Source organism: Mustela nivalis (assembly GCF_964662115.1).
Source record: "Mustela nivalis genome assembly, chromosome: 15".
Lineage (NCBI taxonomy): Eukaryota > Metazoa > Chordata > Mammalia > Carnivora > Mustelidae > Mustela > Mustela nivalis.
Genome location: NC_139034.1, coordinates 37,907,194 through 37,931,477, shown reverse-complemented (window position 1 = coordinate 37,931,477; position 24,284 = coordinate 37,907,194). Strand labels below are relative to the sequence as shown.

At 44.4% G+C, this 24,284-nt stretch overlaps 1 protein-coding gene across 1 annotated transcript; it reads right to left on the bottom strand.

Moving 5' to 3' along the window:
- Positions 1-2,673: 2,673 nt before the first annotated feature.
- Positions 2,674-24,003, bottom strand: OLFM4 (olfactomedin 4). The gene is made up of 5 exons (XM_082701623.1): positions 23,781-24,003; positions 18,505-18,657; positions 12,454-12,666; positions 11,318-11,477; positions 2,674-4,269 (listed from the first exon to the last, which is right to left on the bottom strand). The coding sequence occupies exons 1-5, from the start codon at positions 23,946-23,948 to the stop codon at positions 3,467-3,469; spliced, it is 1,497 nt and encodes a 498-aa protein (XP_082557749.1). The 5' UTR covers positions 23,949-24,003; the 3' UTR covers positions 2,674-3,466.
- Positions 24,004-24,284: the final 281 nt, after the last annotated feature.

Below are 24,284 nucleotides of genomic sequence, written 5' to 3'. Positions count from 1 at the left end.
TTAGTCTCTGCTGTTCATGTCTGTGTTTTGGTGTCACAACACAATAAACATCGGCTCGGAAGGCCCGTCTTGGAGTTGAGGACAAAGAGGGGGTGCTCCTGCCTTTGGAACTCTTTGGTGACAGAAATGGCACCCACTTAAAGAGTTGCTACTCACAAGTCCACATAGAGGAGAAGATGTAAACTCTGACCCCAATTAGCTTTGTATCTTGTCAACCCAATGACCACTCTGAACCTAAGACTCAAAATGAGAAACCAGGATAATAGCTCTTTGTTGAAGGCAGAGCATGTGCCAAAAACTGTACTAAACACTTTCTATATTTAATATCATTTAATTCACCCAAAAGGACCCGGAGGTAGGTGGTTTTATTCCATTATACAGAGAATGACATTGAGTCTCAGAAAAATTAAGGAAACTGCCCAAAGCCATAGCACTTGTCAGCAGCAGAACCATGAGCCAAAACCTGTTTTGCTTGACCCCTGAATCCTGTGCTCTTAACCCTGTGCATCTTTAATTGGTATCAGGACTGATCTGGGTAGAGATCTTGTGGCTCGGGGAGAGAGACTAGAGAACGGACCTTGAATAAGGCTGGGCCAAGGGAAGTTTCAGGTTTGACCAGCACTGCCAGGTCTGTAGGCTTGACTGACACCCAGAGCTAGGCCTCCACCACGGCAATTCCAGGTCATGAGAGAATCCTTGCAAGGCGGGAGGTCACCTCCACTCTCTACATCTCTCCCTCTCCACGTCCCCCAAAATAATAAAAATGGAGGGAACCCTGAGAGGACCCGTTAACGCTCAGTTACCCACTGGGGTAATTTGAGTCCACGAGTTCTCTTTTTCAGGAGGAAACCTGAAGAAGCCAGACTCAAAAGGGCTGCCTATTGTATGATCCCATGGAGGGAGAAAAACGGATCAGTGGTTCGCAGGGTCTGGGAAATGAGGGTAGAAACTGACTACAGAAGGGCACAAGAGCACTTTGGGAGGATGCTGGAAATGTCTTATATTCTAATCTTGGTAGCCTTTATACAACCGTGTGTGTCTGCCAAAAGTCATTTAAGCAGACACTTAAAATTGGCAGATTTTACCTCACATAAATTGCATCTCAGTAAAACTGATTAAAATATATACACACAATTCCCCCCACACCAAGGGCACTAGCTGACGAACATTTTCATTGTGTAACTGCATTGCAGTAAACCCCGGAAGCTGAACCCCTCAGCTAGTTGTTCGACCTTCCCAGTCAGGAGACATCCCAAAGGCAGCCATGGCAGGCTGATAGGGCCGTGTCCAATGGGAAGGAGGTTCTGAAGGGAAATTTCAGGCAAGTGCTTCTGTAGCCACTGGAATGACTCTGATTGTTAGGGTTACCTTGGCTTCCTGCCTTCTTTCCCACATCTTCAGAGGTCAGACTATGTAGGTGATAGAAATGTTCATCTGGAAAACTGCCCAGAGCCAGATTAATATAACATCACTGTTTTAACTTGTATCTCACATGACATACCCGTCTTTATCTTCATATCTCATTGCATTTTGAAGGCCATACCTGTCTCTATGGTCAGCCTGAAAAATACATACTAATACTGCTGAAAATACTAAATACGCAGCTCCCGCCTACCTCAAGAAGTGTGGCATGCATTAGCAATGAGCGTTACGGTAAGACTAACTACACTAGCCTCGTCTGTCTGTCGTTCCAGCTCTAGGTCACCTGTCCCCCTATGCATTCTCTTTGGTAAAGGTATCTATCTCTCTAGTATAGCCCCGTTGGTCCCTTTGCTTTCTGTCCAAGACCTTCTGTTTGGGGAAGATCTGGAGGCTTCTGACCCATGTTAATAGCTCAGTTGGAAAAGGAACATAAGCCACACAAATACAGTCTAACATTGGAAATAATCAGATCAGTCATGCAAATTAATAAGTACATAAGGTCATATCCCAAAAGAAAAGAGTGCAGTCTCATACAAAAAATAGCTGCCAAAAAGAACAGATTTTAAAGGAAAATAAAAACTAAAGAGCCAGCCCTGCCTCTGGACTCCTTTAAAAGCTCCTGATGCTCTTTGCTGTAAGGTGTGCGATCTCCTGGGCATTGCTGTCTGTAGGCAGCCACACTGCATCTCACAGCAAGGTAGGGACTACCCTAGTAGAGGTTTTATCATAATAAAAATAGAAGAGTTTAAAACAACACAAAAGACAACATTTTTACCAAAATACACTTTAATCGTTTATCAAAAGGGGATGATTACAGCATTGAAGGATAGACTGAACTCGTGAACATCGAAGGAAAGCGACCAAGACCAGATGATAAACCCACCCAAATGCACAGAAGCACAGACACCTGGAAGGTTCTCAAACTGCACTGGTTTGCTAGATACTATCAGTGTTTGTTCTTTTTTAATATTTCTTCCTCAAAAAACTTCATTTTCTCACAGCTTCCAGGCTTAAACAAAGACAAAAATTGCATGGAACAATTGATATGACTTAATACAAGTGTCACATATGCTCCAAGGGCTTTCTGCTATAACCACATATGCCATTATTTCATCTGCCATGCGATCTTCCTACAATCTTAGAGTCATGGAAATGAAACTTCATGAAGAGACAAAAAACCATGATTTTGTTTTTCTTATATCCATGCCATAAAAAAATGGTTAATTTTCATAAAAAGCAGGAAGTAGGGAATGGGGAGAGTGGGGGGTGGGGGTGGTGGGAATCGACTGGGAAGTTTGGTTCTAATCTTCGGAGCTGCCTTTGGAATGAAGTTATGAGGTAGGAGGGCTCTCCTGACTCTGACTTAGGTGGACAGAGGGAGCAGAGAAAAATCTAGAGCCTCATCTGTAGGTCCAGCTGGGACTGATTTACAGTGTTCAACCTAATGCATAAAAGAGCCTTTCTTTAGAAAACTCTAAGCGTTTTACAGATATAATATAAGCATGCTAATTTACTAATCTGCTCTATATAAACCGTCGTTCCAGGTGTTAGGAAGAAAAACAAAGATGGAGATTCGATCCCTCGAGGAGCTCCAGGTATCCATCTGCCTAACTGAGCCCAGGTTTCTTCCAAGTACGGATGAATTAGCCTGGCTACATGGGGCAGAACTGATCATTGAGACATGTTGGGACAAAGAATCCCCCAAAGCCAGGCAGAGTTCTCTTCGAGTTCCTTCCTTTCCAGATGCTGCCTGGACTACTGACACCTTCCTGGGACCCACACTACCCCTATACCTCCCCAATCCCAACCACCCTGGAATGAACTTCTTTCCAGTAGGGAAATGTACCTCTGGAGGCAGACAGCTTCCAAAAGAACTCATCAGACCAGGGCAAATATCCCAAGACACCAGCGTGATAGAACTATGCTCCCAAATATCACTAATAAGCAAACACACTTCCAAATCCCCCTGCAGATAGCTAAATAAGTGAAAAAGACCATTTTTTTTTTTTAAAGAACATTCTCTGCCTCTCTCAACCTCACCCATTTACTTGGGTACCTGGTTAAAGATCAGATCATAATTCAGAAGGTAACCATCATTATAGACAAAAAGTTTCTGCTCAAAAGGGTGATAGTTAATGCTCTGGATTCTTTCCTGCACCTTACGCAAGGTAATACCTAGCCTGCCCTCTTTGCCTGTGTTTGTGTCATAGTAGTAGAAAATTTCTTCTTCTCTGGTGTTCAGAGTGCGGGTGGCGTACAGAACCCCACATACCATGAAGGCATTGGAGACAGATGGCTTATACTGCCTGGTGTACCAAGTGTTCAGCACCACGAGTGTGGTGTCGTTGAGCTGACTAATCACCATGTTACCGGTGCTGGCTTCAGTTGAATAAATCACCCACAAGCCATTCTCATCCACAGCCAAGTCAATATCTTGCCAATCAACATTAGCATACGAAAAGCGGTTATTATAGGCAGCATCGGGGAGAGTCTGAGTCACTTCAGCCCTGTTGTTATTCAGGTTAATTTTGGCAATGCTTCTGGTGTTGTACCAGTTGACGTACATGTAGTTGTTATAAACCACGATACCAGCGCCTTGGCCATAGAGGAGCCGCTGATCTCGGGCATTTGTATACAAGAGCAAATCATCCAGTGTATTGTGGAGTCTGTAATACTCCAGAAGTCTCCCATCTGTATTCAAAGGGGCCACCCAGTACAGCCCCCCTTCTGGATGCTGGGGAGAGTATTCCCGACCCCAGGCACCATACTTATAGGAAAACCCTCTCCAGTTGAGCTGAACAACACTTGGCTTGCTGATATTCACCACACCGCCGTGCCCACAGCTCCCTGTACAAACAAGAACATGAAAGGGCATTCTTAGAGAAAAACGAATAAGACACAAATGGTTTCATACCCTAAGAACAAAAGGAATCCATAAAGATTCTTCTTGTCAAGGTTGAGTGATGACAGTGGTTCTGAGGGAGAAGAGCCAAAACCCTCTCGGTGTCGGTCTCAACACAAACCCGCTGTGGGCTCTGGAGAAAACCACCTTCTGTTTCCATGAGCGGGCTTTCAGTTTGGAAATGGGGATGCTGAAGCTGCCAAGAGCTGTACTAAAAAGGTTTGAGGGCCCAGAAAGAGGAAAGGAGGACTTGGTGGATTTAATAGATTGTCTTCTATCAGAAAGCATTTTGCAATTTTTTTTTAATTACATCTTTCTTACAGAGCAATCAAGAAAGCAAGGTCATCCCACACCCTACCTTTTTTCCCATAAAGCCTTCTATGCCCCCAGGATCAAGGACAATTGTGATAAAGGAGGAGACTGTCTTAGGCAAGTGTCCATGCCCTTCACCTTTCTGCCCCTCCCTGGAACCCCAGGGAGTACATAACTACAGGGGATGCCAGTGTTCCCCCAAGCCAATCTCAGAAGAGGAAGTTTGTGCTCTAAAGACACAAAAACGATCGTCCTGTCATGGCGGGATTTCAGCCTTGAGAAGCCGTGGAAGTAATTTTGGGGCAATATCGCCTGCTCTGTGCCCAAGGCAGAACCCACTACATAATGGCAACATCTTGCTGAGTGATAAGGCAGGTTTGTTGTTCATACCACATATCCTACTGGGCCACAGAATGCCAGGCAAGGACTTCACCTTTCCCTGTCAGACGCCGCCGTGGGACCAGACTCACTGGGGCCCTAAATCTGCCTTCCCTATAACACCAGCAAGCAACCCAGGCTGGGCAACTGGGCTTTCACACTGCACTCTGTGATGCCTACCAAGCCAAACTGTTTCTGAGCTACAAAAACAAAATAAAATTCCTCCAGGATTTTTATAATAACTATCCAGAGTTGAACACGCAGTTTCTGGGATCTTAATAAATACCCTTTACAAACAGGTAACATTGTTTCTGGGATGACAAAGAAAATTCAACTTCAAGTACATTCGAGGTCATTTTCCCTCATCCGACTGCCTGGAGCAGAGCAGGTGAGGGAAGGAGGAACAGAGCCTGAATCACTCAATCTGGCTTTGAATGCTGGGAGGGAATCAGGGAGCCGTGGAGAGCACATGGTGGGAGCTGGAACCCAAAGCAGAGCTCCAAAGAATTACCTGATTTATCACAGGGGGGCGGGGAGAAGGGCTGGTGAAGGGGGAGCAAAGCTTTGCCTGTAAGTCTGTGCCTCTGACCGATATGGAAAGACCCATTTCTCTCCTTGCTAAATGTCCCCCCCTTCAGCCCTCCTTACTCAAGGACTGCTCAGAGGTGAAACCATTACTAGAAACCCTGCTTTTACTTTTCCAATCTGCTGGGGCTTTTTGGTCCCAGAATTACATATGTGCTCCTTAAATGCTCTCATAAATCCGCAGTTGGTGGGAAAGCCAGCCAACCATACAACAGGTAGAGAAATGAAACCATTCTGTACCCAACCTCAAAAAATTTTGCATATCATTAAGCAGAACACAGTCGCAGGTTTATTTTAATAATGCATGCACCATTTCATAAATAAAAAGGCAACGTGTGTTCAGCCAAGAGATTGCTCTCTACCAAAGAAATAATAAATAAAATTATAAATTATTATTTCTTCTCCTAAAAGTGATCTCTCAGATGAATGCTTGTTTGCTTTTGTTTATGAAACAATGCATGAATTATTAAAATAAAGTTAGCGGTGTGTTCAGTTTAATGATAACAAAAACTGTTTGAGTTTCCATATGCTACAAACTGAATTTTCTAGTTAAAATGTCTTCCCAAGAACTTATTTATTTAACTACATTTCACTCTGAGGAAATGAAAGAAAATCACGTTTTTTCTTGCAGGTTGGAAGACTTAGGAATTGTTTGCTTAATTGAATCTTGCTTTCCTGGAAAGAAAGTATCCCAAAACAATAGCAACAAAATACTTAAGGGAAAGTTACGATACATAAACATATCCAAGCATTATCAAGGGGTTAAAGATCATAAACTGTTCTGCCTTGGATGTGGAAATCCTTAGATATTAAAGGAACCAAAATAAACTTCTTTTAAAAATGACTACTTCTGGGGCACCTAGGTGGCTCAGTGGGTTAAAACCTCTGCCTTCGGCTCAGGTCATGATCCCAGGGTCCTGGGATCGAGCCATGAATCGGGCTCTCAGCTCAGCAGGGAGCCTGCTTCCTCCTCTGTCTCTGCCTGCCTCTCTGCCTACTTGTGATCTCGGTCTGTCAAATAAATGAGTAAATCTTTTAAAAAATGACTACTTCTACTGCCATTAATAATAACAATGGTTCATCATCTTCCACACCGACCAGGAAATCAAAAATTGTACCTGGTATAAATCCCAAAACTCTTAAAACCACAATCTGTGTTTCTTACTTTTCAACCATTCCTAAACATTCTTTTTTTTTTTTTTTAAGATTTTATTTATTTATCTGACAGAGATCACAAGCAGGCAGAAAGGCTGGCAGAGAGAGACGGAAGCAGGGTTCCCGCTGAGCAGAGAGCCCGATGCAGGGCTCGATCCCAGGACCCTGAGACCATGACCAGAGCCAAAGGAAGAGGCTTTAACCCACTGTGCCACCCAGGTGCCCCTCCAACCATTCCTAAACACTCTCCTGTCCTTTGTCATACCCCTCTTCTCGATGTCTTCTGGACCATTTTTAGGGCTCTGGCTATGGTCAAAGGAAGTGGAAAAAGAGAGGAGAACTGAGCAGCACTGCCAATGCTACAGATGTGACCACAGCAGTGACAGACCAGAGAAAAGGCCATGGTGGGCTTCCTCGACTCCTGGCAGCAAGCCATCCTGGAAACACTACTGAAACTGACAGCCAGCCCAGCAGGAGCCTCCACTGTCTTCACCCCATCTATGCCAAGCTTTTCCCAACCCTCCTTAACTCTTACCCTCCCCCCCCCCTTCATTTTAAGGCCTTAGGGGTACTTCATTCCCTTCCTCAACCATCACAAGTTTCCCCTGACCCTGGGACAACCACCCATGCCCACCCATAAACCAAGAATGTAAGAGACCAATGAATTATTCTGCATTTTCTGGTAGAAAAGAACATGCCACAGAAACAAGAGTAAAAACACCCTTTCAGCTACCCCACAAGCAAGGAAGCCAAGATAACCTGGTGTTAATCAGGTTGGTGAGTTGTCAGAACTTTCCTGTTACTCTGGGAATCACAGGTGCACCTCGCTATCAGACCATCTATGGAAGGCAGCCTGGTAGAGTGAAATATTGGCAGATAGATTCCAAGTCAAATCCCGACTCCAGTACTTACTGGTTATATATAACCTTCTGAGCATTAGCTTCCTTATGTTAAAAAGAAACAAACAAACCCTAATACCTCCTCTGTAACTGAAAAGAAGAGTGAGAACTCATGTACGATAAGTCAATAACTGGTAACCATCAGCATTATAATCACACGACACTGGAACTGAAGGTTCACCTGCCTGTCTCCCTTTCTACAGACTGGTTTCTGGAGGTTTCTGGAGCCATCCTGATAACCCTGGTTCCCCAAACAGGACCAGCCATGCAGGGGCACCAAATTAGGATTGTGAAATAAGGGAAGGAAAGACTGATCAAATCTCCCAAACCCAGCTTACTGTATTTATAAAACCCCAGACTTCTACTCTGCTACATATCTTAGTTTTTCAAAAAGTCTTGTATCCACTCCACAGAACATAATACAAGGAACCCTCCACACAAGGGTAGCCTTGGTTGGCAATCTCCTCCTCACGTAATTCATTAGATCTGGCCATGGTATTCTGAAAATACCCTGGGAAGCCACAAGGTAAGACTGTCACATTCCCTGACTTGGCTTTTTTTTAAAGCTTCATGGTTGTATTTGTGTGTGTGAGGTAGCAGAGAGTTTTTAATTTGCATCAACAAATGGGAATTCAAATTTCTTGCCCAATTTTGAAGGTTGGGTAAAAAAAAGTTAGCAGCTCGGTGCCAAACTCCAGAATTACAACCCATAAAGAAATTTTAGTTTATCTGATTAAAATTTTTACTACCAAAAAAAAAAAAAAAGTCTTATGGTTTGTAGCATTTTTCTTTACACCAAAGACTATATGCAGAGGAAACTTAATCTGGGATCTGTGAGTGCAATCTCCGATCTGGACAACTGAGTGTTGAGTGAAGAGGAGAATACAATTCACTTGTGATCATTTTAGGTAATTAACCTGGTCATAATCATAAAATAATGAAGACCAAATTAACTCTGAATTATTGGATATATACAACCCAACACTCTGCTTCTCCTAAGGCTTGGGATTTGAGCAGGTCACCCCATATCCTCCATCAACCATTCACGGAGCGCCTCTATGGGTCAGCACAGAACGCGGTGTCACTGCCAAGCACGACGATGGTCCACCCCAGAGGGAGTAGGTACATTTGCCTATCTTCCATCATTTAGAGTCAGGAGGAGATCAGAAAAAGAGTCAGTTAAACAACTGACAGGAAAAAAAAAGCTAATGAGCAGAAGGCCAATTATTTTAGATCAGAAAGTTCTATGAAATGAAGCAGAAAAGGATGGCATTTGCGGCATAAACCGAATAGAAAGCATGGTTTATCGAGCCCTAACTCCATGTGCTGGTTCTAAGTCGAGCTGACCACGGGGGAAGCACCCGGCGACTGCAGGGGAGGGGCCCAGAGAACTCGGAGTTGCTTTATAGCTGCGATTTGCGCGCAGCCTTTTGTTCTGTGCAACTCTGCAGTGAAAAAAAGCAGACAGGCCAGATTTTAAAGTCCCATAATAGTGAGTAACTTTAATTAAAGTCTCCACAGGCTCACAACTTTGTGGTGCCTAGGGAGTTTCCAATTCTGCATTATCAACCAATCTAAACAGAAAGAGAGCAAGTAAAAAGAAATTGATTTAAAAACATGACAAAAAGTCAGTTTAATATAAACATCATAAATATAATATGAACAAAGCTGGAGGAGGGCCAAGTGGCTTGGCTGAGATCCAGGTACTACCAAGGTTGTGGGAAAGTGAGAAGAAATCTGGGTCCAATTTGCTTAAACAACACCGCTGGGCTGGGATGGCCCACAAAAGTCTAAGTGTGAGGACCTAGGGGAAAGTTCTAGAAAAAAAAAAAATCTAACAAAAATAATCTAACAGACTCACTCGCTGTCCTCCTTAGATATACCAAACAGTGTACTTTGTCTCCCACTGCCACCCTTGAGTTACTGCCATTGACACGTTAGGTCCTTTGATGGCGACAGAGCAAGGGGCACTACATGTCCGCCTCAGTTCTGCCGCTAACCACCTGTGTGGCCTCGGAAAAGCAGCATCCTCACCACCTAAGTCCCCTCCTCCGGAGACACGAGGGACCTGAGCCAGGTTGCTCTGAATGTCCCTTTCCGTTCTAAAATGTCTTCACTCTAAGGAATACAGAGAAAACTGTGCTGGAAACATCTATGCCATGAGGAAAATCTGCTGTGGAGAAAAAGGAAGGAAGGAAGGAAGGAGGGAAGGAAGGAAAGACAGAGGGAGGGAAGGAAGGAAGGGCAGGACGGGACGGAAGGGTGAAAGGGAGAAAGCCTTGCTCAGGTGTTATCAGGGTTTGTCACTGCTTTGCCCCTGGCCTCACCGAGTGCTGCGTGGCCCCGCAGAATAAGCTCCCATTTTCAGCACACACTGAGACGGCTGATCCCAGACCGAATTTAACCGTAGCTTGTTAAGGAGGGCGAGGCTCGGCCTTTGTCCTGAACCTCCTCTGTACGTCCTACTGTGACAGACCGACAGCAAAGCAGAGGGAAGCATCGGTCTCCTGAACACCACCAAGAGGTTTACGACGATGGCCGTGTCTCAGAAAGCCTTAAAGAAACCAGTGACATTGATGGGGACCCAGAAACACACAGCCTAAGAGGAAACAGGTAGTGGGAAGAGGAATTAATGAAAAGGACAAGAGCTGATGACGATGGGATGAGAAGGTACAGGCCCCTTCCAGGCAGAGGCGCTCACGACCCGCAGAGCGGGCTTCTCCAGGCCAGGGCTGTAGCTGAGGGGCAGAGAGGCAGGCTTCCGCTCCCCTGGAGGGTGTGCCAAAGCACACCAGGACCCGCACCACTCCTGTCCCCAGCAAGGTTTCCACTTCGATTATCATCATTAATCATGGTAACACATTCCAAGGCATAAGTGCCCGTCGTAGAGCTCCATGCTTCCCAAGACTGGTTTCATTAAGCCCCATGACTACCCTGCGAGGTGGTATGCTCCTCCCGTTTTATCAGTGATGAGATGAAAGACCTTATAGCTGGGAAGCTCAGGTCTTTGGGGTCCTAGAGCCATACTCCTGACCCCTACACTCTATGGCCTCCATTCCTGGAAGTATTACAGAGCACCCTTTCTAGGCTCCACCTAGCCCCAAGGATAATCATTAGAGACTGAGAGGCCATCCCCACCTTCTGGGAACTCACGTCCGGGAGGGATGGCCCGCCACACCTGCAAGTCCTAAGGCCTCCCTCAATCCCAAGATATGCTAAACCGCAGGTGCATTTAAGGAAAGCATAAAGGAAAAATAAAGAGATGGAAGCAGGGAGGGAAGGAGAGGAGGAAGGCATACCCCAGGTCATCAGCCACAGGAGCCAATCACACAGCACGGCATGGATGCCACGCAGATTCCAGAAGCTCTCACCCAGCCCCGCCGACGACAGCTCCATCACCACAGAGATGGTTTTCTCATTAGCAAACATAAAGCGGACACGTGGAATGTGTGGCTCTTGTCTTAAATCAACTCATTGTCGGTGCTTTTCCTCTATGAGCCCCGGAACGTGATAGCAAGTGGAGCTACTAAAGGAGAGATTTCCATGCACGGAAGAGGAAGCTCAGAGCCGCCACCAGCCCGTCCTCTCTTCCCCACTGCCATCCCAGATCCCTGCTCCGCCCTGCTCTTAGCTCCTAACTGGGCCAGGCTCAAGGCATGCTTACCAGGGGCAGGAGGAGGCGGGGCGGCAGGAACATTTTCACCTTTAGAGGCTTCGCATTCCTTCAGCCTGGTCTTGAGAGCCAGGATTTCCCGGCGAATGGCAAGGACGTTGTTTTTGTCTAGCGTCTCCAGCTTCTCTACCAGGAGAGTCATATTCCTTATCTAAGGAAATAAAAATTCAGAGCGACTTTATATTATTGTGCAATTTCTTTCATAAACATTCCAGGGCGGAATTTGTCACTTAGTGAAACATTGCTAGAGAATACACCCGAGATTCTCCTGAATGGTTTCATTTGGAAGAATACATTTTATGGTTTAGCGTGAACGCCTGTCACATCTCGGGCAGATGTGTGTGACAAGAAGAAAATGGCAAAGATTTTAACAGATTTAATAATAGAGCACAGGCTCAGTCTAAGCATCCACAGAGGTCCATTAAAGTTCGTTTCTAATAACCTTCCCTATAAACTCGTGTTTACTCATGTTGTATTATAATTAAGTTTCTAATGAATGGTGAGCGCCAGAGAAATCTTCAAGTCTGAAATATGTAACTAGAATTCTCAATTGTAGCTCATGTCATGACCGCTCTAGTAAATTTTCACTGATGTGAATTACTCAGCCAAAACATTAATGCGATGGTCTTTATCCAAATAAAGGCTTCACCAAAACATACTCACAAGAGACTCCTTTAAGGAGGGTTGCCGGTATGTGAAGAAGGGTTCCAAGAGGGATCAAGGATCACATGATCATTCAAGAGGAGAAATAGACCAAGCAAGTCCAAAATCAGGTAAACTGTGGTTTTCTAGGCCCATGAGCATACATCCAGAACAGAGAAGGCACCTGATCTAACCTGGCCATGGAGTTGTTCAGAATTATAGCATCTCCTTCCTAGAGACGTTTAAAGGCCACTTGGTTCTGGGGCAGGACGACTGGATGACACCTGCTCCTCAGTGAATATGGTCCCCTCACGCTGAACTTAGGTTCAAAGACAGATGTCCATGGAAAGCAGAACACGGAACATGCCATGTGGTCAGGCAAAAGTGCAGAACTGGAAGTCAGAAGAGAGAGCTGTGGCCTGGTCCCAGCACCTGCCCACTGAGAATTTATTATTAAAGCTCTCAGAAAGGGGCTCACGCCTTACCTCCACTTCCAGCTGGTTGACCACAGTTGTACTTCCAACAACGCTGCCCTTCAGCTGTGTGATCAGTTTCTCCATCTCCTTCACTTCTATCTTGATCAGCTCGAAGTCCAGTTCGGTGTAAGAAATGGTATCCTTTTCCATGATCTCTACTCGGATGGTTAGGTTGGAGAGCTTCTTTTCATACACACTGATTAACTGGACATACTCCCTCACCTAAAAGGGAATCAAAAAGCTAAGTCAAGGGCGCCTAGGTGGCTCAGTGGGTTAAGCCGCTGCCTTCAGCTCAGGTCATGATCTCGGAGTCCTGGGATCGAGTCCTGCATCGGGCTCTCTGCTCAGCCGCCTACCTCTCTATCTACTTGTGATCCCTCTCTGCCAAATAAATAAATAAAATCTCTAAAAAAAAAAAAAAAAAAGCTAAGTCAATTCCCAAAGTGATACCATGCAGTCTTCCTCCACTGCCTCGCTCCTGGGGACTATCTGATTGCTGACAATCTTTTTCTTTTCCTTTTTTGGTAAAGAAATGGATCAAAAATATATTTGAGTAGGGTTTTTTTAGTCTACCTAAAGCAAACAAACAAACAAAAATTATTACAATTGGTGGGGTGGATTTTGCACTAGCCTAGACCAAATATAATTTAGCTTCAGAGTCATCATGCACAAGTATATTTTAATTTCCATTTTAATGTTTGAAGATACTAGGTCTCCAGACTAAATTGGTTTCAACCAGGCCCTCAATGCATACACTGTGTCTAAATCAGGGTTTCCCAACCTCAGCATTGTTGATATTTTAGGCTGACCATTCTTTCGTCAGGGGTTGGGGAGGTGCAGCTTCCTGGCCTCTAGATGCCAGTAACACCCATAGACCATTCAGCTGTGACAACCAAAAATGTTCCAGACATTGTTAATGTTCCCTGGGAGCAAAATCACCACCAACAACAACCCCCTCCTTCCATCTAGAAACACTGCTCTAAATGTAAGTATTTTCTAGAAGAGGGAGAAATGCACTAAGTAGAATTCCTTCTCTCACTGCCACATGCATTGAGTTTTGAGACCCTCTACCTTTCACAAAGTGGCATAAAGACCCAACTTTACTCTATAATACATGAGTGTATATGCAACTGTCAAGTGCACATTCCATTAAACGCACCTACATTTATTCCAAGAACTGATTATTGCAATCAGACCTTTACACGTTTGTCGCATATATTTGAATGTCTGATCGTTAAGTTAAAATACTTGCAAAAATTCCCTTGTGGTTTAGTGTATAATTGGAATCTCCAAATGGATTTTCCAATAAACACATTTGGTGGTTCTTTTTTGTATCTGATCTCTGAAAGAAATGCCTTGCCTTTTTTTAAGGACCTGCTCATTAAAAGTTGCTAGTTTTACATTCTTTTTAAAAATATGAACATAAGTGATACTTTTCCCCAAACTGTGCTAATGTCAAGTAGCTGATCCGTGGGGCCTGGATGAATTCTGAGCCAGATGTTGGCCTATAATCCTCCTAATACCAAAGGCAGCCCTAACTTCTGTCATTTTAGCCCTTCCACTTAACCCCACTGTGCAAATTAGAGCAGACTCATAGGCCACAGACCTCAAGGGCTACGGCTTCAGGCAAAGAGGATTTTAATGAAAGTTGAAAATGCAGCCCTTGGCACTGCGAGTGTATTTCCTTGGGCAACTGATGCTCACTGACATCCGCTGTGCCATCACTCAGAGGCTGATAAGGCTGGTGACATTTTGGTGGATAAGGAGGTTAGGAAAAAAAAAAAAAAAAAAAAATATATATATATATATATATATATATATATATATATATATATATCTCCTAACGAGTACCCCCTCTCAAAAGTATAAATGCAAATACAAGGTAGCCAGGTTTTAATTTCTATAAAAATCAAGCATAAAACCTTGCCTGTGATAATAATAATAGTAATAATAATAATAATAATAAAGCACCAATCCACTGCAGAAATGGAAGTTTGCGAAATGAGTATTCTTGTTGGCATTTGGCCTTGCCAGCTCTTGGAACACATGAAACACCCTCTGCTTTCCTGGAACATGTTGGTGGCACATCACAGCTGTTGTTCTACAGAAACAAGTGATCCAACTGTCATCTCTGCTAAATAAAATGTGGCTCTCCTAGATTCTCGCTGAAAACCAAGGCATAACCTAGAGTTTGCCACCTATGAGAATGTGTGGCATGCCTGCCCTTGTTCAGCCACAAAATGAGGTCTCTACAGATCTTTTTGGGAGATAATTTGAGGTTTCTTCTGCTGATATTTAAAGGAAAGATGGTTGATGTTTAGGAAAATCAGAATCTTCCACGGAATTCTAAGAAGGCAGGAGGGAGCGGCACCTGGATAGCTCAGTTGGGTAAGCATCTGACTCTTGATTTTGGCTCAGGTCCTGATCTCAGCGTGGTGAGATTAAGTTCCCGGCCCAGCTCCATGCTGAGCATGGAGCCCGAGCCTGCTTGAGATTCTCTCTCCCTCTCCTTCTGCCTCTCCTTCCCTGCCACCCCCCTACCGCTTGGGCACGTGCGTACACTCTCTAAAAACATTTTTTAGAAGGCAGGAGGGAATTTGAGGACTTTTTTGACTTCAGTAGATTGTTCACACAAACTCTCCTTTACATATTTGCCTCTCTAGCGTTGACAATGGGCAATTCTGAGAGCATCCAGTTCTCCCTGGAAGTGCAATGTCAGCAGAAGCAACCCGACTTGCCCAGAGATATGCAGCAAGACTACAGATCTAGGCCTAAGAGGACACCTCCGTGTGTCAACATCTTTACTGCAAGCTCCTCATCACTACAAGTCTGAGCTAAAGATCATCTGTGCTTGCCCTCAGACCACCAACCTAACATTCCAAGCTTCCATGCTTTTTTGTTTGTGATGCATATACTACATCATTGGTCAGTTCTAAGAATTGAACTTTTGGGGGGGATTCACTTTAGGATGTCTGTTGTTCTGCACAGTAAATGTCGTCTCATAATAGATAGGGATGTCACACAGCCAGCTATTAGACTAAAGAATCTGTCTGGCTCATGTTTCTGCCTCAAAACCTGTGGTCACAATTATGGCCAGATTATTTGAAATAAATAAATGTAGTTGGCAACATACCATTATTTTAATATATCTTTAACAAGATTAGTTGAGCTTGAGTGGATGGTGAAGACATATGAGATACCTTGGAGCTAGAGCCACCTAAACTCAAATCTGCCTTCAGTACTTAGTAGGCAAATCACTTAATTTCTCTAAGCCTACATTCCATCCTATAAACTGGAGGTAAAGATATCAAGCTTACAAGAATATTGGAAAGAGTAGAGATAATGCATATTAAGAGCCTCACTTAGGGGCACCTGGCTGGCTCAGTCAGTACAGCATGCAACTCTCGATCTCAGGGTTGTAAGTTCAAGCCCCACACTGGGTACAGAGATTACTTAAAAATAATAAAGTCTTTTTTTTTTTTTTTTTTTAAAGGGGCCTCACTTGCTGGATGTCTATAAACTGCAACAATTATTAGAGAAACAGTGATTTCAGGGTTTTTTTCCATCTGACCTTTTTATTTATATTTCACCACACAAGACATTGTTCAATCAATCAATGTTTTCCGTTTTAAGTTGCCTAAATGTCTCCCAGACTGCCTCAACCTTCTTGCGTATGAGAATCCACTAGCGAATGTGTCCTATTAAATAAATTGCCCCAAAGGCTGTAGAAAGAAAATCCTGAGCTGCCTTTTGTGTCACCCCGTCTTGAGTACCAGCACAAGAGGACATATCATAAACAACAGAAGAGTATAAAATGCTTTCAGCATCTTATGCAGAGGCAGCGCCGTCTTCCCTGTGTACTGACAGATAATGCATCAATGCAAAGCAGTCAAAACCCCCTTCTGCCAGCGCTTCCAGTCGGGCATTCCCCCCAGGCCTCCAGGTAAACGGTGGTTTTCAAGACGACTTAGGGACAGCTGTAATAATTCACCTGCAAATTCAAAAGCCCTCTGCTGAAGAGATAAGTCTGGATTGAAGGCATGACTGACTTTCCGCATCTCTTCTCGGAGGCTGGTAACGGCACGGCCCAGAGAAAAGGAGCTGGGATGATTCTGCTGACCCAAATTTCTGAGCTGCCTCACCCAGCCAAGAGAGGGATGACCTGTCCATTTACATCTCTTGACCTTTATGAACCTCCATTTTTCCATCTCTGAAATGGGAAGAACCCTGACCCATCTGCCTTAATGAGTCTCTTGAGAGTAGAGCAGACCCAGAAGCCTCTGGAAAAGCACAAGAGGCAGCAGTTCTTACTGTTGTTACCATCATCCGTCATGCAGAACTTAGGATGCAAATCTCAACAGGGAAGTCAATTCCTTTCTTAGGCCGCAATCGCAGATTTCTTGAGGTCCAGCTACTTATGCTTTCAGACTTAAAAGTTCTCCCACCTACTCTGCACTTCCTTCCAGCCAATTATTAGCAAGGCAGATGCCACCTGCCCCCTTTACAGGACTGGAATGAAATGTCCCCATACTCTGCACCCTGGCAGGTCGCACACTTCCCGGAGCAGCATGGGGTTCCAAACTGCCCTTCACGGTCCTGCCAGCAAAGAAGACATGCAAATCAGCAGCTTCCACTATTTCAAAGCAAATGACTCTAACTGAAAAGATCTTTACTTAGGATTTTCCTCCACTTGTTATGTTTTTATGCATAACTTCTTATCTGTACTTGATTATGCTGGAATAAGGCTATGAATATTAATGACTGGAATTTATAATTTAGTGCTGTGCCTTTTCTGCTGATTAATTCAAGGACATTTTATTTCTTAAGAAGCTAGGTTCCTAGTGTAGTCAAACACATTTTCCTGGACATTCATTCAAACACAGAATATTTATCTACCAATTCAGGTTGAAAGCAGGGTCTCAGCCTCATTATAATTTTTGTCTGAAAGGATAACTGTGCTAGATGTTAAGGGAGCTACGTTGAAATTTCTCAGGGAAACTTATTTGGAATCTTGTAGGAAAGCCAGAGCTCCTTGTAAATTAATGGAGTTGTATTAAATAATGCATAATGTGATTATAGCCTAGCTTGGACTTCACCTGTGCAGAAAATGGGAGCCTTTCTAATTGATTTTTAACTTGACTAAAAATGGAGAAGGGGTCAAAACTGGAATGCCAGGTCACATTGCTCCAGCCGGCTCAGAGAAAGGCAAACCCTGTGGGATGACTTCCTCAGGCTAGAGAAAAGTCGTAAGTGGGGGAGGGGGGGTTGGAGTCAGAGTTTTTACCAAGGCTGCATGACCTCTTAGAACTGACTCGAATTCCCAGAGAACTCTTTTACTTCGGTCTAATGCTAGACACATCTAATGTAATGTTCCAGCTGAGGCAACAGAGGATAGATAACACACAAGAGAGAGACACACAGAGACAGAGAGAGTTAGAAGGAGAGACAGAAGAAGGGAGGGAAGAGAGTGAACTGGAAAGAGAAAGTCAGAAAAAGAGAAAGGAAAAGAGGGAGAAAGATGGGAAGGTAAGAGGACAAGCTTCCAAGAGGGGAAGAGGAGAAGGAAGAGGAAAAAAAAGGAGGTGGGAGCTTTCCAAAAGTAAACAAAGATTTAAAAAAAAAAAAAAAATTAGGAAGGAAAGGGAGAGAAAGATTAGAAAAGATGGACCAGGGAAGGGGAAGGAAAGACAAGGCAAAGCTGGAAGAAAGACGAGGAAGAAGACCAAAAGGAAGAAGAAACAACAGAACCAACAACCACATAAAAATTGCAGGGTTGGGTTTCACAGGGGGAGCTCAGGGCTTCTTTCCAACCACACGTGCAAAATACTGAGGTGAGTTTATCCGTGGCATTCACAGTCTCCAGCCCATTTTCCTCCTGCTCTAAAGAGCTCCGCAGGCATACGGTAAAGTAAATGCTAACGCCTCCACAGGAGGCGAGCGTGCTGGTTTGGACACCATGAAGAAGGCTGCTTATCCAGTCCCAATAAAAAGGGTTTTGTTTTGTTGGTTGGTTTGTTCCTATCAAGATTTGGTTGGAAGAGGAAGAAAAGCAACGCTTACTTTAGAAAGCTCTTTCTCGAACTTCTGGGAGAGAACGTGAGCCGTGACTTCCAAGCGTTCCACTCTCTGCACGGGAAAGGCGGTGTCTGGAAGGGTCACGGAGCACTGGCAGGTGCCACGGTCATCCTCGAAGCCGGTGAAATTGGAAAGCGACTGTAAACGGGAATAAATTCAGCATCAGTAATAAGCTGGGAAATGAGCTTTTTGGGAACGGGAGTGACAGAAATTGGCCTGTCAAGAGTGCTCAGAGGTAAGCAAGTGGAGTCCAATACATAAATGAATTGAATCGGGGTGCCTGGGTGGTGCAGTCGGGTAAGCGGCTGCCTCTTGATTTCGGCTCAGGTCCTGATCGCAGAACCCTGATCTCAGGGTTAGATCGAGCCCCTCTGGGCTCATGCTCAGTAGAGAGTCTGCTTAAGATTCTCTCTCTCCCTCTCCCTCTACCTGTCTGCCCCTCTCCCCATTCACGCTCACTCTCTCTCTAAAGTAAATAAATTTTTAATAAATGAATGAATGAATGAAGAGGATCAGAGACATAAGCTAAAACTGCCATGTTTCCCAGGCAGTGATTATACTTAGTTCTGCCACATCTCCACCAGCCAGGCTAAGCCACTGTCAGACTCCTTTACCTAGAGAAAGATTCTCCTTTTTTGAGGAGGCTTCAAGGAAACTATTACTGTTCCCACATAAGGAAAGGGAAAGAAGGAACTGATGGGCAACCTACATTTGAATTCCGATTCTACCACTTAGTGGACACGAACCCTCTGTAAGTCCTCTTGCTTTCCTCAGCTGTCTAACAGACCCGCTTCACAGTGACATCCCCAACAGTGACTACGTAATGTAAACCAAGACCGTGGCACGAGGTAGGTGATCACTCAATGTCACCTTCCCTTTCCTTCCATGCACTCATTTTCTTTTCCCTAACCCCAACCCAGTGCCTTCCAATGAATGGAATGGGAAAACCGTATCATGGATATGGAAAACCATCATGGATACGGGTTACAGAGAAAATATACAGTGAAAATTCACATCCTCTCTTCACCCAGGAGTTACATAATTAACATGCTTCAAAATGGAAGCAAACCAGCCATTTTTAAAAGACTGAATAATGTGGGAGTTTGAAGGTTTTGTGCAAAAAAAAATTAAGTTTTCCAGCTTACCACTTGCAGAAAAGTCATTTTAAAATATTTGATGTTTCTTTAAGATATTCAGGCTCACACTTTGGTGCCGCTGCATATTTTAAAATGACAGGTTTGAAAGACCCTGTTTTTCCTTTGTCCCCTTTGAACTTCCCCAAGGGGATCCCAGCAAAATTAACATTTTTTTTTTTTTTTTTTATCACGACTGTTGCCTTCCATAGGAACTCTTGGCAGCCGACTGCCTGAGCTTTACAATGATCTCATCTGATGGCCAGGCCAAAGCTCACCTGTGGACCTGAGACTGAAATGTCTCTGAAACTACCAAGGGCAGAGCAATGGCTCACAGAAATTGAAGAGATGAGGCCGTACCTCTCAAAGTTTAGGAGGTCAGCTGGCTGCAGTTGGGACGGGGTGTTCTGTGCATTTAGTATGTATCAACCTCCGTGATTTCCAAACAAGCTGGATCTAGATGCTTCCATAATCAAGACGTATTCTGTCAGTGACCTCTGGACCAATTAATTCAGACTTTTTTGCAACTAAATTGCTTATCAATTTAACCTAATCTTCTTTAGGATGAGCAAACACACACACACACACACACAATGTTTATATACATATAGATTCCAAGTAAATTCTTGACATTGGTCTCAATTCCCTTTGCCAATCATGTCCCAAACCCACAGGAATTGGGGAGTTAGGAGGAGAGACAAGCAGGTTTATTCTGAACCCAGGGCTGGGTATTTGCCCAGGATGAAGAAGGCCTGGACGAGCGACCCCAGAAGTCTGCCAGAGAGACCAGCTTCCCTTGGAAGCAGCTTTATCACTCCCACCGAAACTAGAAAGACTCCCATTCAAGCACACCAAGGCTTTTACAGGAGGACCAACGTAGTGTGAACTTCCAAAAAAACCAGCTTATTATACCAACTGTCTACCCTCAAAAAAATGTCTTGTGTTGCATTTTGACAAGGGGAGGTTAATTAGCCGCACAAGACAGGGTTGAACCACTCTTAGAGTTCACTGAAAAGCCCTGTCAAATCAGAAAATAGTGGAGATCATCAAAACAGTCTCTCGACAATCAACTAGAAACCACCAGCTAACAACTTTGAGTCCTGAAGTTCACCTGAAAGGCAGGCAAATAATTATGAGCCCTGCTGACAGCCATTCCACTGTCTTCTATTGAACATCTCTGTCCAAGCACTCTGGACTCCCCAGCTTCCAACCTGCTTATCATCAGCCCAGCGTGCGCAGCTGACATCAAAATGGTCCATAAGTTTGATCAGTGTCTCCCATTAGAGATATTTCTGCTCCTCACATTCAAAGACAATGAAGCTAATGGTGACGGGTCTCTCTCTTTGCAGTGAATGCTTAAACTCTATGTGAGTGTAACAGGAAGAAGGGGAGACACAAACATGCTCTTGTCCCCTTGACCTTTTAGAGGGTCTGCAATCTCCCTTGTGGGGGACAAGTAGGACCCTCTGTACCTTATAAGACACCTCACACTGATGGGGTCTCATGCAGCATGTGTTCAATTAACATTTACTGGTGTCTACAGCTCTCCAGACCGTGGCATTAGGGAGACAAGTTAAGACCCAATTCCTGCCCAGTGAATTGGGCCCATTGTCACAAGAGAGCCTTCCTGTCCTCTTTTCAACAAACTCAAGCCCCTTAGCCTGATGACAAAAGCACACGACTTCATGTTCTCACTCTGCCAGTCACCGTGTAGAACAAAGCATGGCGCCTTCTCTTGTCTGTGAAACGAGGACCCTGATATCGGCTCCTTCTTTGTAGGAGGATATCTGAGGCATGTGGAGCGCTCGCTCAGAGTGCTGGAGCTGAAGGTGTGACTCACATTTGTGATTTAAGGTTGCAATTGGCTCTAATTAGCAGCCAGGTCTAAGTGCCTGTAAAGATTCAAGGCATAAAATAATGGTACTCAACATTTTCAAAGTACAGAAAATGATACGTTTGGAACTTGCTCAATGACAGTTATAAAGGGGCTTTCCACCATTTTCCAAAGAGCTCATCAAGCTGACAGCCAGCCCTAGAAAATTGGGTTTATAGTAGAAGTGACACCTAGCCTGCTATAAAAAAGAAGTTGGAGTAGTAATACTGACTCACCAGAGGGAGATAAGTAAACCAGGAAGGAAATTAAAACCTCTAAGTACAATTTAACTACTAGTCCTTATCTACTTTTAAATAGTTATCTTTTTACCAGACAACAGACATACTGGATTTCCTGGGTTCTTGACCTATATTTTATTTTCTGTTATTTTAACTGGTCATCATCCCCAACTGCTGGTTTCTGATAGATGATGAAGGCTTCAAAATAAATTATTTATCATTAACTTCTTTCTTCAAAGTCAGCCAGTTCGAATTGTCCCCAGAAGTTACTTGTTAGCATCATGGAATAAAACAATGCATCTGATTTCTGGCTATGAAGACTATCTGGGCATATCTGTGATTCCCAAACTACTCTCCTCTTCAAAATAAGCTTTTATCTCTACTCTCCACTGCCCCAAAACCTAGAAGGCTGCCTAGGGAAAGATGGGGAAGAGGATGGGCAGACTAAGTCTGAGCTATGTAATCTGTTGGCTTAGTGACTTTACACCATTGATGTCACCTCTTTAAGCCTCTGTCTCTACATCTCTAAAATGAGACCATTAATTTTACGTATCTCTGCGCATTAAATAAGATAACACATTCTATGATATTATGTACTAAGCGAGCCCCATCATTTATTAGGCACTCAGTGAACATTGCTGTGGCAGTTTCTATCTGGGCCCTACCCAAACCGTTCATTAATCAACAAGTTTCCTTTGCCCACATTGTTCTTTTATTCTTAAGATTTATTATTTATTTGAGAGAGAGAAAGCGTGTGTGCACAGGAGGAAAGGCAGAGGGAGAGGGACAAGCAGACTCCCCACTGAGTGAGGAGCCCCAAAAGAATGAGGGACCCCAACCCATGACCCTAAGATCATGAACTGAGCTGAAATCAAGAGTTGGGTGCTTAATGCACCAGGCCACCCAGACACCCCTGCATTGCACTGCTTTTGCCTTTGCTCTGATGGCAAAAAGGAAATTTCAGAAAAGCCTTCTCCTCCCATTTTCCCAATGACCCTTCCATTCAGACTCAAGCACGTCAGCAGCAACCTGGCCTGTGAATAAAGATCATAAAAGTGCACAGGAACAGCCTTTGGGGAAGTTAAGGCTCCTCCATCCCAGGGCACACCGCAGCAAGGAAAGCCTGGGTCTTACAGAGCAGGGCTCCTACAGTGGCCCAGAGCCCACATGAGCTGGAATGAGGAAATGCCTCCTGACCCCAAAGTCTCACAGCTCCCTGCCTCTTCCCAGCAACTCAAAGACGATACAAAGAGGTCTCAGCTCCCAAGGAATGAGGCTCAGGACACAGCCTAGTAATGCGGCCTAGTTGGGACAGTCCCTTTCCAGCACATTCTTTGGTTCTTGCTGTTGTTGTATGTTTTGTTTTGCCTATTTATTGTTACTGCTGTTGTTTTGGAAATGGCTTTTATGATTCCCTATGGGGAACATCGAAGAGACTTAATACTCTTCTGGGAACATATCCACACATAAGAGCACTTTCCTAAAGACCTTCCCTACTTCTGTCATCCACCTCCTCCACAAACTAGGTTCAGAGAAACCTTCAGGGCTCCAGCTGGAGCACTGTAGCTCTCACTCCCTCGGGGCTATTCTCCATGGTCCTCAGGGTCCCCAGTGGGCAGCAAACCAGAGTAACTTTTCTGTATCTTCTGTTGGCAGGGCCCCTTCCCTAAGAGTTCTCATCTAGGATAGAACCTGGACATCTCTATTTTTAGAGTCCCCCTCTCACCCTCACCCCCAACCTCTGATTCTAAGTTGCAGCCAAGTTTGAGAACCTCTTTCAAGTTTGGATTCTTTCCCTAAAGCCCCCAGTGGAAGAACCAAGATGTCATCTCCCTGGCAAACAATTTCATTCTTTTACCCAGGTTTTCATTCATTTCCGGGGCACCAGCAGGTAACAAAGGGAGCTCTAAATCTGTTAGAGTACTCGGGACTGGCCATCCATGAAATTATATTCAGATCCCCAAAAAGCAAGAAGAAGGGAATGAACACAGCTCTTGGACTGTGGGGCATCCTCACCTGAGACACGGAGCCAAGGCTGGGACCAAAGCTGTTGTTGAAGCCGGATCTCAACACAGAGTCGGGGAAAGGACTGGAGGGGGTGCTTGGGATCAGGGGCTCCAAATCCCCTGGGGTCTGGCCAAGGACGAATGGAAGGGTTAGGAGGCAGAGGAGGCCTGACGTCATCTTGTGCTCTTAACTGGAGCCCCTGGCTTCTGCAGAGCCCAGGGGCTTCTTATAATGCCCAGTGGGGATTTCCCCACATATAGTTTCCAGGAATAGGAAGCCGCCAGGGAGCATGTGACCACCCCAGAAGGGTCAGGACACCCAGGAACCTGAGCCACTCTCACACCTTGTCACTGAGCCCCACTCTGGCAGCTGCCCATAGACCTAGGTATCTCCTGTCAAATATTAACTCAAATGTGTTTTTTTGATGCCCAATATCTGGTTTCCAACTTGTAACTTCCTTGAAAGAGATGGGTTCAAAGCAATCTTTATGGATGAATTAGAGCTTAAAGGTCC

Excerpts from the sequence above, each read along its gene's own strand:
- OLFM4 (XM_082701623.1), bottom strand. The coding sequence starts at position 23,948 with ATGACGTCAGGCCTCCTCTGCCTCCTAACCCTTCCATTCGTCCTTGGC. Across the intron at positions 12,667-18,504 it reads TCGAGAAAGAGCTTTCTAAA|GTGAGGGAGTATGTCCAGTT; the intron begins GTAAGCGTTGCT and ends ATTCCCTTTTAG. Across the intron at positions 4,270-11,317 it reads CCCGCCTCCTCCTGCCCCTG|GGAGCTGTGGGCACGGCGGT; the intron begins GTAAGCATGCCT and ends TTGTTTGTACAG.